The 15,712-nt window shown below is 40.2% G+C and overlaps 1 protein-coding gene across 1 annotated transcript in view; it reads left to right on the forward strand.

Annotated features, from left to right (window-relative positions):
• Nucleotides 1-15,712, forward strand: part of LOC311580809 (uncharacterized protein) — a gene marked incomplete at its 3' end in the record, with an annotated part of 87,487 nt that overhangs the window by 27,847 nt on the left and 43,928 nt on the right. Inside the window, exons 2-11 of the mRNA XM_084752521.1 lie at nucleotides 678-739; nucleotides 1,491-1,515; nucleotides 2,446-2,559; nucleotides 5,780-5,850; nucleotides 6,521-6,545; nucleotides 7,781-7,897; nucleotides 10,316-10,386; nucleotides 10,929-10,953; nucleotides 13,668-13,781; nucleotides 15,485-15,528. Of these exons, the coding sequence (XP_084608647.1) occupies nucleotides 678-739; nucleotides 1,491-1,515; nucleotides 2,446-2,559; nucleotides 5,780-5,850; nucleotides 6,521-6,545; nucleotides 7,781-7,897; nucleotides 10,316-10,386; nucleotides 10,929-10,953; nucleotides 13,668-13,781; nucleotides 15,485-15,528 (668 nt within the window). The remainder of the gene's footprint in view (nucleotides 1-677; nucleotides 740-1,490; nucleotides 1,516-2,445; nucleotides 2,560-5,779; nucleotides 5,851-6,520; nucleotides 6,546-7,780; nucleotides 7,898-10,315; nucleotides 10,387-10,928; nucleotides 10,954-13,667; nucleotides 13,782-15,484; nucleotides 15,529-15,712) is intronic.

The following is a 15,712-nucleotide window of genomic DNA, read 5'->3' on the forward strand; positions in this document are numbered from 1 at the left end:
AGCAACAGTCATAGGGGAGGGGAATAAGGGGAAAATGGGAGGGAGGGAAGAATGGGAGGATACAAGGGATGGGATAACCATTGAGATGTAACAAGAATAAATTAATAAAGGAGAAAAAAACAGACTAAAAAAAATAAAAAAAATAGCTGAATAGTATTCCATAGTGTATATGTACCACAGTTTCTTTATCCATTCTTCTATTGAGGGACACTTAGGCTGTTTCCATGTTCTGGCAATTATGAATAGAGGAGGTAATCCCCCTCAGGAACAGTCATAGGGAAGGGGAATAAGGGGAAAATGGGAGGGAGGGAAGAATGGGAGGATACAAGGGATGGGATAATTATTGAGATGTAACAAGAATAAATTAATAAAGGAGAAGAATAAAAAAAGAAAGTCAACAGCATCCAGGTGCACAAAATTTTTCAAACATGTATCTAATAATTACACATTGAAACATAAACTTTCACATTTAGATTCCCATTCTCTAGAAAGCAAAAAAAAGTTTTTAATTTTTTAAAATATTTGCCTACAGTTGCCATCAGGACAGACAGTCCAGTGGTAGCCTCACTAAGTCTGTATCACACATACTGACTCTGTACACTCTTATCCATGTCAAGCAAAGATGTTTGGGTAAATACATGGCACTGTGAACTGACAGTTACTTTCTGTCCCTCTAGTTCTGCCTCATGATGCAGTTTCTCCAAATGATGACCGAAATCGTCCAAGGTTATTATTGAAGGTAAAACATATTCTCCTTTATGTAACAGAGAAAAGTTACTACAATGATTCCCTTACATTTTGTGGCTATCACACTTGAAAAATAAATTTGGTTAGGTGTATTGTGAACATCAGTTTACTTAGGAAAAGCAAGATATAGAATTAGACTGAATTCGAGATTTAATAGAACATTTATACTTGCTATGTCAGCTAGCAACTTTGAATGGGGAGCCAGCTGTCTTCTGGACAATACTGTCCTCCTCTATACAGCTGTATCATCCATCTAAGACTTGAATGTTTAAGGGTCCCCTCCTTTTACAGCTTCTGGACCCTGTTGTTTAGGTTGAACTTGATTATGTTCGATAAATATAGATGTGGTATAAGTGTCATATGTCCCAGTATGGGGATGTTCAGATGCTGAGAACTTAAGAGATGAGGATGGATGCAGATTATTGGAGTGCTTCTTAAAAGGGATCAGTGTCCCATGTTGTGATGTAACTTGGGTAACTGTCAGTAGAGGCCTAATACAAAGGGTTGCCTGATGTGGCCTTTTGTCAGAAAAAGTAGGAAACATACTAGAATTTTTTCACCAAGTGAACATCCTGGGGTATTCTGTATCAGTGTCACATAAAGTCCTAATATAGAATCTTTCACCTGAGGGCTTGGCAATCTTTGGTGCAATTATGCCCTGCCAGCAGGTAAACCAAAGAGTTGTACAATTAGAATTCACAATAATATGAGTCTCAAAGTGTTATCTTTCTTGTATATTGCAGGCGCAACCTGGAAATCACAGACGTGGTACGTATTCTGGAGTCATTGAAGACATGCTTTAGATATGACTTGTTTTAATACCTGTTGTCTTTTGTCTGGTGCACCACAGTGAACAAATCCACCATGTATTGATTGACAATTGGGTGTTTGAGTTTTTTTTTTAAAAAATGTGATGCCTCAAGTGAGAAATGATCACCATGTATCTTCAGTTGGTTCATCCAGTTGTGGCCCCTTTAGTTTGGGGTTTTGTGCACTAGGGCTGTGTCTAAACCTATCTACTACAGATATCCAAGTCACCCAACTTAATTCCCAGGGAAACGGATTTGAAAAATACCAAGATAAACCATTTACTTATGTGTTTAAAGTTCACCACAACCATATGTGATGGGTTAATTTGTGTTTTCCTGAACAGATGAATAAGCCAAGTTTCAGTGGTGGGGATCTTTAGATACACAGTACCACAACACCATCAAAGGCTCAATAATCCCAACAGAAGAGTTTCCAGTTTTCCAACATCTGCTTGCAATAAGTCAATGCTACAAGAATCCCAAACCTCCCAGGAAAAGCATAGTGGTCATCAACCCTGGGCAGTGCAGCTGCCTGCAGGCACTAACAAGTATGAAAGAGAAGAGCCCCTGTTTGGTGCAGATCACTGATTCTGGGCTGAGTACTACAGCGAGATAGGTTGGATGTGTATGAACTGGGTTCGTGCTAGACTTGGTTGGCTCCTTCCATGGAAACCTGGTGGAAAGCATTACGGGGATTGACATGATTCGCATGGACACAAAGAGCAGCACACCTTAGCTACAGTGTTGGATAAGAAATCCAGTCCCCACCTGGACATTGATCTATGCTGTCTGCTTTTGGCAGGGTGGGCAGTATAGGGTTCGGGATTCTTTTTCCTGTTTTTCTGACATGAAGCTGACATAACTGTCTCTGTTACTAATGCATTCCAAGGGCCCAATGTATCGGAAAAAAACGTTGGGCAGCATGCTGTGGTTCCCCAGACTGATACAAGACCTCAAGTCCAAGCTCACACTTCTGCTGAAACACCACAAAGTGAGACGGCAGGTACTGAGGAAATACAATAATTTCATTGAATTAAATTTGGGAATTGTAGAGCATACTGTATGATATGGGGGGGGGGGGTGGCCTGAGGGGGAGATGACCAGATTAGCAATACTTTCTTATGTAGATAATGTTAATTTTTGTGTGGTATGGTTGAAATTCAACCATAGAATTGAAAAAGGAATTTTAAATTTACCATTTGTTCTCACTGAGTAATGAGGAAGAGAAGATAGGGAGCTCAGGCTTCTGTGTGTCACACTTTACCTGGTGTAGGCAGTAATAGGTGGCCCACCCCCTCTATTTCTCCTACAAGCCTTTAATGTGGGTAGATTGAATGTAAGCTGTCTCAAGAGTGACCTTGTGATTGCCAAAAGTCTCAAGAATGAAGACAAAAATCTGAATTACATAACAATATTTCTGGTCTGGCTCAATGGGAGTAGGTCCCTGGAGTGGTGTGTTACACCCCGTGTTTGGAAGGTAAAGGTTAGGAAAGAATAGTAGTGACAAAGAAATGACAGGTGCTTTCTGTGATTTTCTTCTTTCAAAGGCATCAAGTATGTTTTGCCTCTGGCTCTGACATTTGAAGGCAATCTTCTAACACTTAATACTTTTCAGCCTATGTCACTACCAAACACCCAAGCTTGTCACTGTGCTTAGTAGCTCTCTATGGTAATTGTGCCAAAGACACTTTCCCAGTTCATGTGGTGAAATACTGTGACCAAAATATGCCAAAGAAGAAATATTTATTTTACCTTACCAGTTTGAGTTTAGAGTGCATACCTGCTGAGAAGCTTAGGTGCAGGATCCTGGCAGTTTCAGTCATCTCACCTTCCCTTCTTTAGTGGACACAGACCTCAGCCCCAGTGGACAGTTTGCTCCCTTGGTTGACCTCACAATAATGCTCCACAGGACATTGGGACTTCATGAGCCTGACTATTAAGATTAAGCATCACAGTACCCTCAAACTGTTGTGGTCCTTTTTGGGGTTTTATAGTAACACATGTCTCTGGTGGAATCCAATCCCTGTCTGTGCACTCAAAGGTACCTACAGATAAGGGTCTTCTACTGTGGTCCTCATGATGCATAATAAGCAGATCCTTTCTCGATGGTCCCTTGGGACTCTTGTAGAAGTGCCTTCTTGCCCTCTCTTAACCATTTAGTTCTCTTTAAAAAATATTCACAGGTTAGACTTCCAAATAGCTAGCAGGGTTCTCCAGTCTGGCCTCATTGCAACACTAGTAATTCCCTAAAAAGTAAAGGCCTAATGTGTGTCTTTAGCCTTTAGCAGACAGTGCTCCTTACATTAGACTGGCATGCTGTGTGACTGAGTCAGGGGAGGCTAAAGGCTGATATCCATCTTGGACCCTTTGACTTAATGAGAAAGAGTCTACAACTGGCCCATCCTTGATGCTTTTAGAGTCATCTATAGCTTAGCTTTTAAGATGCAAAAGCTGGGTTTAAGAGTTCTCCTAAAATACTGCCCATGTTCCTCAGGATAAAAGATATGGACTTCTGAGGATCAGCTCTCCAGGCATCCATCTGGCCATGGGATGTGTCTGTCCTCTGTGTTGTCACTACTTGAGTCTTTCACTCTTGACATGGTCTGGCCTGTCTCATCTTTTATGGGGACATGAGGTTTTAATCTAAGGAATCTCTGTCCTCTAAGTGGGTTCACTATAACTTCTTTAGCAAGCTCACAACTTAGGCTCCTTAAAAGTGTGTCTGCTTCTCTTGGACTTTCTTATCCTGCGGTTTGTTTTGGCTCCCTGTCATAGGCTGTATCTGTAGGTTCAATGTACAGTGTCTACCTGCTTCTGAGCCAGAGACACAGAATTCAGCTTGTAGTCCCTACCTTTCAATCTCCCTTCTTTTACCGCTTGCCCCTATCCTTCTCCAGCCTCTTCTCCACTTTCTTAATTGCCATGTTGCCTCTGGAGTATATATCTGCCAACTCATGGAAGCCTATGTGATCCCTTTCACCTGTTACCTTATTGTTGAACTGCATGCTAGAACACATTGTCCATTTAATGTGTCCTAATTCCCAGCTGTGTCTCCAGCTTCAGCCTTGGGTGTACTAGGTCTTTCTGTGTTCACTAAATATCTCCCCCTCACAAAACTCATGAGACAGAGAAGACCACCAGGAGAGAATAAAAAAGAGCCCTTCTCGGGGAAAACATGCCAGGAAAGGCAGGTGATGTTCAGTAGGTCATCTGAATCACACCAGTAAAATATTGCTGGAGGTCATCTGAGGCCAAGGAGAGGAGCAATTGTCCTGTGTTCAAAATGATCTCAGGGAGTGACTGTAATCTGTGATTTTTATCATAAGACTTGTTTTATGGAGCCAGTGGATGATGGCTCAATAGTAAGGCACTTGCTGAAAGACTGAAGACAGGGACATGAATCTGGAACCTACATGGTTTACTGAGAGAACTGGGTACAGATGCACAGCCAGCTATTGAGGCCCTCAAACATAAGAAATGTTTAAAAAAAGTTTTGAAAGATTTATTTCAACTTTACACCATGCAACAGATTCTTTCACATTTAGATTTTCATTCCCTACAAAGCAAAAAATTCTTTTCCTTGTTTTGTTATGGGGTCTGCTTGGATCCAACACAGCTCAAACACCAGTTCAATGTAGATGACAAAAAAATTCTTGTAATCAAGCCACTACTGATGCATGAGGGGTGCAGAACAGACGCAGGAGCTGAACTGCAACACACACTTTCCCCTGCCGAGTACAAACATCTGTGCCAAGTTATTTCTACATTTTTCCCACCAGTCAGGATATGGAGATAAGGGCTTTCCTTATGTGCTTGATCTGTGTCAACTGATACAGAACGTAGATTTTACAGTCGAACCAACCAAACCCATTTGTTTTGTTGTTGCTGATTTGTTTGTTCATCATGTTTTAGGGAAAAAAAGATAAATAATGGAGACTGTGGTTAGGAACAGTCATTATATTATGGTCTGGAACAAAATGGCAGTGCTTAGGACACATTTTTTCCTGTTTGTTTGTTTTGCTTGTTCCTAATGATTTCTCTCCAGATGCCTTTTTTTTTTTTGCCTTTATTTTATTCCTGGAAGATGGAAGAGAAGCAGCCCAACCATCTTGTTTACTACATTTAGTCACATGTACTAAGTCCATGCACTTTTATCTGCGTCAAAAGCCCAGCATAAATAATAAGCAGCACTCTGAGCTGACAGTCATTTTCTGTCCCCCTAGATGTAACAGTACCTGCTAAGAAACAACCTTCACCAGTGTACCACCGAAAGCCGCTATTAAGGATGGTAAAGGTAAGAGGGCCTTTCCCTTCTATAAGGTGGAAAAGTTACCTCGGTGGTCCTCTTATGTCTTACTGCATATCACATTTAAATCATGCATCATAGATATAAAGCATTTATTTAAAAAGAGGATGGAATGAAACCATGCCAATTGGGTCTTGATTCAATATAGCATACATCATAACATGGTACAACATTATGAGGTTCATCCCTTTCAGGTAAGTGCCTATTTATACTAGTACTCACGTTTTAAAAAACCTCCCAACTGAATACTTAAGACCCATATGCTGGACACATTAAGCTTCTAACACATTAAACCTTGGGTCATATACTCAAATTATTTCTAAACTATAGGCCCTAGAAATAGAATGTCTTAGTGAAAAATGCAAGGTTTCAGAGATAGTATGTGATGTAAGTTTTGGAACCCTCTAGAGGCCAGACAGGTTAGCCTGTTCTACCTTTGAATCAGGAAAAAGTATAAAAAATACTAGTTTTTGTCACAAAGTATAGAGCGCCAGATCTTCTATGACAACCTCAAATAATGTACCCATTAATACAGTCTCCACTTAACTGTTATTTTTTATCGTGAATTATATTATATAAATGGATGAATCAAAAGATTTTGAAGGCATTACTCTGCATGATTATGGAGTTAACGTATTCTCTTTCCTCTCAAATGCAGGTGATTTCTCGAAAACGCAGATATGGTATGTATTTTGGCATAACTTTCTAAGACACAGTTTAAATAGGAATTGTGTAAACAGTGGTTGTATATTGTCAGATGTGCCACTGTGTGTGTCTTTTTTAATAAAAAAGGAGAAGAAGCACACACCAAGTAAAAACTCTTAGACATACCTGTGGTTGTTGTGTTCATCAGTGAACCCTTTGGTTACTTTGGTGCATTGTACTTCAAGTTGTACCTAAATCTCCCTGAACCCCACCTCAAAAAATAGCACGCCCTTTACCCAACCCAGTTTTCAGTGACAAACTGGTAAATTCAAAAATCAGAATAGAGTTTAGCTAAGAAGCATTTTCAAGCTTCATACCAGCCATGCTTGGTCAGGTATATACTTTTGTGTCTACCCATGGATGAATAAAGCAAAGCTCAGAAGTATTGGTGAAGCTCTCTTGCTATGCATTTCTAGAGCCACTGTTACCTCCCCAAGAGCACAGAAGGCCCTATAGAAGCTTTCCAGCTTCTAGCATCTGCCTGCAATGAAGCAAACCAACAAGGTTCTGAAATACTAGTATAATTGTTACAGTGGTTAGAAGTCCTAGGTAGTGTCATTCAGCAGGCAGCAGGCCATTTGGAAATGTAGAAAAGCATTCATCCTTATTTTTAGGTGAGAGAGGCTGAAAATGAAGCATAGCACATGGGAACAGAAACATGAGGTGGAGGTGTCACACTTGCAAATGCATGTTTTAAACTGAGAAATCTCACAGAGTGTCAAGTATATAACATTATAGGGTACACCACTCAGAAGTGAGAGTGCATAAATTTCATTACATATGCATGTAGATATGCACATATACTTATGCATGCATGTGTTTTGAAATGGAGTCTCATAGGGAGTCAAGTCTTAAGCATCCTCATGAAAACCACACAGAAGTGAGAGAATAGAAACATTTCACTGTTTATATTGTTCTAAGAGAGAAATTTGGATGCTGTTTATCAGGCATAACACCAACATAACATAGTGCTGTTACCTTTCCTTTTGCATTGTCACACTGACATGAATTTGTGACTTTCCTACACCATCAGTGTAATGCCTGCTGGAGTGTACAGTGCACTCAGTAGTCTTCCCAAACATCACCAACACTCTGATGGTGTGCCCGGGGAACACTCAGGAGATGAATGTACGAACACACAGCCGTTAATGATTTCCTCTGCTTCTCTGCCATGAAGCTGACATAACTGTCACTGTTGTTAATGCATCCCCAGGATCCAATATCTTGAAAAAACTACGTGGGAAATATCCTCTTTTTAGGAGACATCCTAAGGAACATCAACCCCAAGCTAAAAAGTCAACAAAGAAAAAACCTGAAGATGAAATAGAAGGTATTGTGGAAATGTAATAACTATGTTTCATAGTTATATATGATATTCTATGATATGTGAATAACTGGATATATCAGGAGTATTTTCCTATGTAGATACTGTTCATTTGTATGCTTCATCAGTTGAATTTAGCCACGGAATTTTAAAATGAATTTAAAATTCACCATTTGTTCTCATTGAGTAACAGGAAAGAGAGGAAAGGTGAGTGTGAGCCACCCTATTACTTTCTCTTAGAAACCTTTAATGTGAATGGATTGAATGTAAACTGTCTCAAGAATGACCTTGTGATTGTTAAAAGTCTCATGAATAAAGACAAAAGTTGAATCAGATAACAGTATTTCTGGTCTGGCCCAATGGCAGTGGGCCCCTGGAGTGGAGTGTCAGACCCTGTGCTTGGAAGGTTTAAGGGAATGAGAAAGAACAGTAGTGACAAGGAAATGGCAGGTGGCTTCTGTGGTTTTCCTCTTTCAAAGTAATCATCCTAAGCCATGTCAGGTTTAAGTATTCTTTGCCTCTGGCTCTGTCATCTGAAGGCAGTCTTTTAAGACTTAACACATTTCAGCGTATGTCAATACCCAAGCCTGTTGCTGTGCTTAGTAGCTCTTCATGGAAATTATACATAGGACATTTTCCCAGTCCATGTGATGAAATACTATGACCCAAGACATGCTAGAGAAGAAGGGTTGTTTAACTCTGACATCTTGAGTATGGTTGCTGAGAATCATAAATGCAGGAGCTTGAGGCAGAGTTCCAGTGCAACAAGAGTGAAGAAAAGCAGTATTTATACTCAGCTCACCTGTTCCTCCTTATATGGTCATGGACCTCAGCCCCAAGAACAATGCTACTAACAGTGACACAGTTTGCTACCTCAGGCATGCTCAGGGATCTGGACCTTGTCAACTAGACCATCGAGATTAATGATCACAGTGCCCACACCCTATTAAGGACATTTTGGGGGAGGGTTAATCTATGCTACAGCCAGGCTCTGTGGTGGTGGATAACCCTCTCCTGTGCACTCAAGTACCTGTAGATAAAGGCCTTCCATTGGGTCCTGAGTATGCAAAACAAGAAGATTCTGTCTCCATGGTCCCTTGGGGCTTCTGTAGTAGTATCTCCTTGGTCTTCTTGTGACCAGTTAGGCATGCTTTAAAGGACGTCCATAGGTTAGACTGCCTAACAGCTAGCAGAGTTCTCTAGTCTGGCTCCACTGCAACACTAGCAATGTCCTGACAGGTAAAAGCCTAATATGCATCTTTAGCCTTTAGCCATTTGTGCTCCTTAATTTAATCAGCATGCTGGGTGGTTGAAGGCTGACATCCATCTTGGTCCCTGTAACTAAATGGGTGAAAAAGTGTCTGCACTCTGGCCCATCTTTGGTGCTTTTTGAGGTGTTCTAGGTTCATCCACCAGGCTGCAGAGGCTGGATTCGAGAGTTCTCCTAAAATACTACCCATGTACTTTAGGATAAATGACATGGAATTCCCAGGGATTAGCTCTCCAGGCACACATCTGACCATTGCATGTGTCTTTCCTCTTTGATGTCAGTACTTGAGTCCCTCACTCATGGCATGGTCTGACCCATCTCATCTTTTATGGGGGCATGAGGTTATAATCTAAGGAGTCTTTTCCCTCAAATTGGGTTCACTTTAGCTTCTTCAGTATGCTCACAGTCCTAGGCTCTTCAGAATGATGTCTACTTTGCCTGGATTCTCTCACTGTGCAAGTGGGTTTGGTATGAATTTTAAGTGATGCTGTACACTTAAAGCACATTGTCTATTGACTGTAAAGTCACAGGCTCCTGCTCCTGAACTGTATGTAACAAAGACACAGAATTCTACCTCTAACACCTACCATTAAATCTCCCCGCTTATTACCTCTTACCTCTATCCTTCTCTAGACAGTTCCTTCTTTATCATAATTGCCATAACAACCTGATATCTGTCTGGCAAGCCATGGAGGCCTATGCGGTCCCTTCCACCTGTTACCTTATTGTTGATGCTGTCGCATAGAACACATGGCCTATGCAATGGAGCCTAAGCCCAGCCATGTCCCTGGCCTCAGCCCTGGATGTACTAGGTCTTTTTGTATTCACTAAATGTCTCTCCCTCACAAAGCTTGTGAGGCTGGCAAGACCACTGGGAGAGAACAGAACAGAACAGAACCCTTCTCAGAGACAATATGCCTGGAAAGGCAGGTGAATCTTAGTGTGTCATCTGGATCAGACCTTTACTACACAGAGAGGTGTAGCCTCATTTTATTTCAGGTTTTTGCTCGCCTTAGCTTATGGGAAGACGGTCCAGCAGCAGCCGAGCCATCTTGTTCATTAGGCTTAAGTTCATACGCCTCTACACACCAAGTAAAGTCTAATGTGAATAATAAGCAGCTCTGTAAGCTGACAGTCGCTTTCTGTCTCCCTAGTGTTACCTGAACCTGCTACCAATGCGATTTCACCAGAGACCGTGGAGGAAAAACCACTGAGAATGGTAGCGGTAAGAGGACCCTTCCTTTCCTGCGTGTAGAGAAGTTATATCAGTGATTCCCTATGGCTCAATGAGCATCAAATTTGAATCATGAAGCTGATCAGGCACATCATTTTCTAAAGTCTTCCTGCTTTACACTCCCAGTATCCATAAGGTGGACACATTGAGTTTTGAAAACATCAAACTTTGGGGCGCATACTCCAATTATTTCTACCACAGTCCGCAGAAACAACATTTCTTAGAAAAACACAAGTTTTCTTAGATGGTATGTGACGTAGGTTAGGGAATCTGCCCTTAGTAAGAGGCCAGACAGATTCACGTGATATGCCTCTGCATAATAAAAAATTGTAAAAGGCCTTTCTCACAAAGCACAGTGCTCCAGATCTTCTGTTACAGTATCTAATAATGAATCCGTTAAGATAGTCTCCACTTGACTGGTCTTTTCTATCCAGATTGCAACTATAATGTGCCAGTGGAAGGAACAAAGACTTTTGCAGACATAACTCACAGTGATTTAAGCTTTAAAATATTTTTTTTCCTTTCAATTGCAGGTTGCAACTAAAAGACGCAAATGCAGTATGTATTCTGGGATCATTCTCTAGGATACGTGTTAGATGGTATAATTGTATAACAATCTTGTGTGATGGACCACTGTGATCTAAGCTGTTTGCTGCTAATGACCTTTGTGGGTTTTGATGGTTTGGGTTATTTTTTTTCCTATTTAAAACTCTGACTCCTTTAGCTGTGTGAGGGTTTTGTTTACCAAGTAGTGTCTAAATGTTTTCTTCCCAAGAAAAAAAACAATTTCTAGGGAAAATTTAGTAAATTTAAATAATCAGAATATAGCTGGACATGGTTAAGCACACCTTTAGTCCCAGCACTCAGGAGGCAGAGGCAGGAGGATCTCTTGAGTTCAAAGCCATCCTGGTATACAGAGTGACTGGTCTACACAGTGTGCAGGGCTACACAAAGAAACCCTGTCTTGAAAAAAAATAATAAAAATCAGAATACAAATTTCTCCACAAAAGTGTGTTCAAATTTCATCACAGCCATACAGGGTGAAGATATGTGCTTGTGTTCCTTCATAGATGAATAAACCAGAATTCAGGAGCAATTATGAGACTCCTTTCTTATGCACCTTAAAAGCCAGTTCTTACTCTATCAAGGGCATAATAATTCCTATGGAAGCAGGCTCAGTGGCGCACAGTTGTAATCACAGCACTCGAGCAGGCAGAGCTCTGTGGGTTTGAGGCCAGGCTAGTCTACAAAGTGAGCACAGCTACACAGAGAAACTCTTTCTCAAAAAAAACAAAAAAACAAAAAACAAAAAAACAAAAACAAAAACACAAAAAAAAACAAAAACCCCCCAAAACAAAAAGCAAAACCAAATAAATAAAGCCTATGGAAGAGTTCCACCTTCTGGTATCTGCCAGCAATATGGCAAATCAATACAGATCCCCAGCAGGACCCTGACTGCTGTAGAGGTCTGAGGTCCTTGGTGGTGTGTCACTCAACAGAAGCACATGCTTATTTTCATATGACAGAACCGGAAAGCTAAATACAGTATTTGGGAAAGTGGGGTGGATATATTCCAACTGGGATTCTCATAGACATGGCTCATTCCCATAAGATCTGGAGAAAAGCTTTCACAGATTTGACAACATCCATATGCGCCCAGAGCCACACAATTTAGGGACAGCATCCACTAAGAACTCCAGTCATCACTTGTTTAATCATCTGTGCTGGATAATTATTCCAGCAATACATTTTAATTTTTATTTCATATTTTTATTTGTTAATATAATTTTTATTAGTTTTGATGAGCTTATGCTATGTGTTTTGTCAGGTTCATCTGTCATAATTCTTACTGTTTGCAGATTTGCTCTCCCTTTTCATTTTTTCCCCAAACTTACATCCTTAGAAAAAAAAGGCTTTCTAGTCCAATTTATATTAAATACATATTCAAGCGTGCAGGGGCGATGCTATGCTGACCTTCCAGGGGAAATGCCTTTGCTTCCAACTGCTCCTCCCTCACACAGAAGCCATAAACCACCCGTAGCTTCTCAGTGAGGTTTGAGAAGGACTTCTGAACCTCCTCCCAGAAAGCCACAGTGTTGACTGACTTGATTCTGTCCAGTTCCTGTGCAAGCACCCAGAAAAATACTTTTAAAGGAGAGCTAGACCCCGAGCATCAGGGCCACTTCCTCTCATGGGCGGTTAGATTCCACGGTGCCTATTCCATTTTTACTCTGAGTGGACTAGTGTCACTGGGTATCATTCTGCCCACATTCGTGGCATCCACCATTAAGGTGATATGCTTGGTAGAACATGTAGCTCCATTGCTTAGTACACACATATGTATCATGTCCAAAAACTGGTTTCCATCCCGAGTCCTCCATATAATGCACCCATGATCCCACAGTCTGCAGTCCTTGCTTTAGAGTGTTGGGCACAAAAAAGTCTAAGCTCAAGATCATCCTTTTTTATATAGTGAAATTTAAGCCAGCTTAGGCCAGATGCCTTTTACACACACACACACACACACACACACACACACACACACACACACACACCAACAAAAATCCAAAAATAATAAAAATAGAAGAGGTCCCTAAAAGTTATGTTGGTGGAGGAAGAGTTTGTAGAAACCAACCTTGCCCTTGGTAGGGTGACCCAGCTGTAAAGGCTACATAGGCAAAAACAAAAAACAGAAAACAAAACAAGTGCACAACCATTGGCCACTGTCCTGAAGCAAACTAAATACTTTCTTAGGATTCAATCACTCTGTCCTCATATTTCCAAACATCATAGAACAGTTGTGTAGCCTGTGTGCTTTTCCTTATGAAAATATATATATGTTTTATATCTATAAGACTTCTAGGAGTCCTTATGAAATTTTGAATTTCCTGGTGCAGAGATGTGATCACAGAGCAATTGCATGATTTTCTCTATGTCACAATGCTCTAAACGGGATTTGAATGCAACCCATCAGGAACCATACTAACATAAGATAGTTATGTTGCTCTCTCTTATTTCTCCATTGTCACATCTGCATCAATTTGAAATTTACCTAAAACATCATGTGATACATAGTAGACATTATCTACACTGTCGTGTGATGTCTAATTAATTGTACACTGAACCCAGGGATGTTTCTGAAGTACCATTCTAATTACACTGACTTACTTGAAATTAAATAGAGATCAAATGTACACACACTCAGCTATTATCAGTTTCCTCTGTTTGTCATGAAGCTGACCTAACTCTCCCTATTGTGACTTCATTCCTAGTCTCTGCACTCTTAAGGAAAATTTCCCCAAAACGACCTGTGGCCCCCCTTAAACAGGACATTTCTAATGTCCCTGCCGGTACTTCAAGTGGAACACAGCAGATGAGAACAAAAGGTACTGTGGGAATTCAGTAATTATGTTCAGTTACAGGTGCTAGATGCCCATTTATGCTATGGTACTATATGTAACTCTATAGAGAGGTTTTACTGTAGTTTTCACTAAGTGGATAATGTTAAATTATCTAGTTCATCAGTAGAAGTGCAACCACAGAATTTAAATATGGAGTTGAAGATCACCTTTGCCTTTCATTAAATACTAATGAATCAGAGGAAAGCTGGGACTTACTTTGTATGAGTGAGTGTGGCTTCACTCACTCATATAAGGTAAGCAGATGGTCTTTTTATAGTACCATGCACTATATTTGCATATTCAAGTGTCCTAGTGAAACAAGTAATCTCTGAGTTCAAGGGCAGCCTGCTTTACAGAGTGATTCCAGAACAGCCAAGGCAACACAGAGAAACCCTGTATCAAAACACCCTCACTGCTCTCAAAATGAGAAAGGCATATTTTATTGTTCTGAATTATGTCCATTGATACCTTTGAATTTGAGACATAAATTAATTTTGTGCTTTTATGTGTGGATTTCCATAAATGTTGGTGCTTCATACTTGATTAAATTATGGTTGTCAGCTACGCCCAAACTGGTTGTCTTTCAGCTTGCTCTGCTAACTCAACACTGAACTTAACCTTCTGGAACTTATGACTTGTCCTTTCACATTATACTTTGGGTAGATTCTCTGGTAGTGTGAATTCAGGAAATTGATGGCATGCTACCTTTACTTCTTTAGACATGGCTTGTGGAGTTGTTGTTATGTGCCATTGTCTGAGTATTTGTTCAGACTTTCCCCCAGACTCTCCTGAGTACCAATATCTAAAACTAATCAAGTCTTCATATTTCACTGTGTCCTATAAGGCTGTAGCATATACATGTTCTCTGTGTGTCTTCAATCTCTGAAGAGTACTGAGAATACTCAACATGGCGTAATAAAATACAACACATGACATGCTATATTTTCTTAGGGAGTAATGCACATATAACATAGGCAAAACTCTTCTCAGACATGCTCATCCTAGTGAAGTTTCCAAGGTAAAATAAATACATTGGGTATCTAATGATAAATGCTAAATCAGCATATGTGGTTGGTGGAGGTTGGAATACACTTGAGACACACAGGAAATATCAATTCTTCCCATCTCGAAAACAGAAAGTGCTTGTATTATGTGGCTTAATCATAAAACTTACTGTATTAGCAAAGAGCTTTGGATTAGTGTGGCATGGCATTTTCAGCCAAGCCTGCTGACCCACCAGCAGGAGATTCCCAGCATGCATGTGGTGGAAGGAAGGAACCAGAGTCCTGAAAGGCTCCTCTAAACTACACCTGTGCACAGAGACACATCCATGTTTTCCTTCAACCAGAATAAATGCAACACATATTTTGAAAGATTTATTTATTCTTTATACAATGAAAGAGTTTCTTCTACATCAATTTAGAGTCCCATTATCAAGAAGCACAAAAGTTCTGTTCCTCATTTCTCTTCAATTCCTCTCTTTCCTATAATTTATTTTTTGATAATATAATCCACAATCCTGGAATGTGCAGCAAGAAAACCATGCTTAATAATTCAATCATGTAAAAAATAATTCAATCATGTAACATATACCAGGTCCATAGACTTCTATAAACATCAAGCAAGACTTCTTGGTATAATTATAAGCAGAACTATGTGCTGACAGTTACTTTCTGTCCTTTGAGCAGTGCCACCGGGGGGACAGGGAGACCCACAAGTGGGGACATCAAAGGTAAGATATTCTTTCCTTTCTGTTGGAGAAAGGTTACTTTGTCTCCTTATTTTGTAGTGCACATGGCATTTGATTAACAAAAGCTAGCTGCATCGTGGGTATTAGAAGATTTGCTTAGGAAGAAAATGAAAATGGAATTGTACCAACCTGTTCCTGATTTAATTGAACATAAAAGCTTGCAGTG

This window comes from Acomys minous (assembly GCF_964271855.1).
Source record: "Acomys minous genome assembly, chromosome: 13".
In the NCBI taxonomy this organism is placed as follows: Eukaryota; Metazoa; Chordata; class Mammalia; order Rodentia; family Muridae; genus Acomys; species Acomys minous.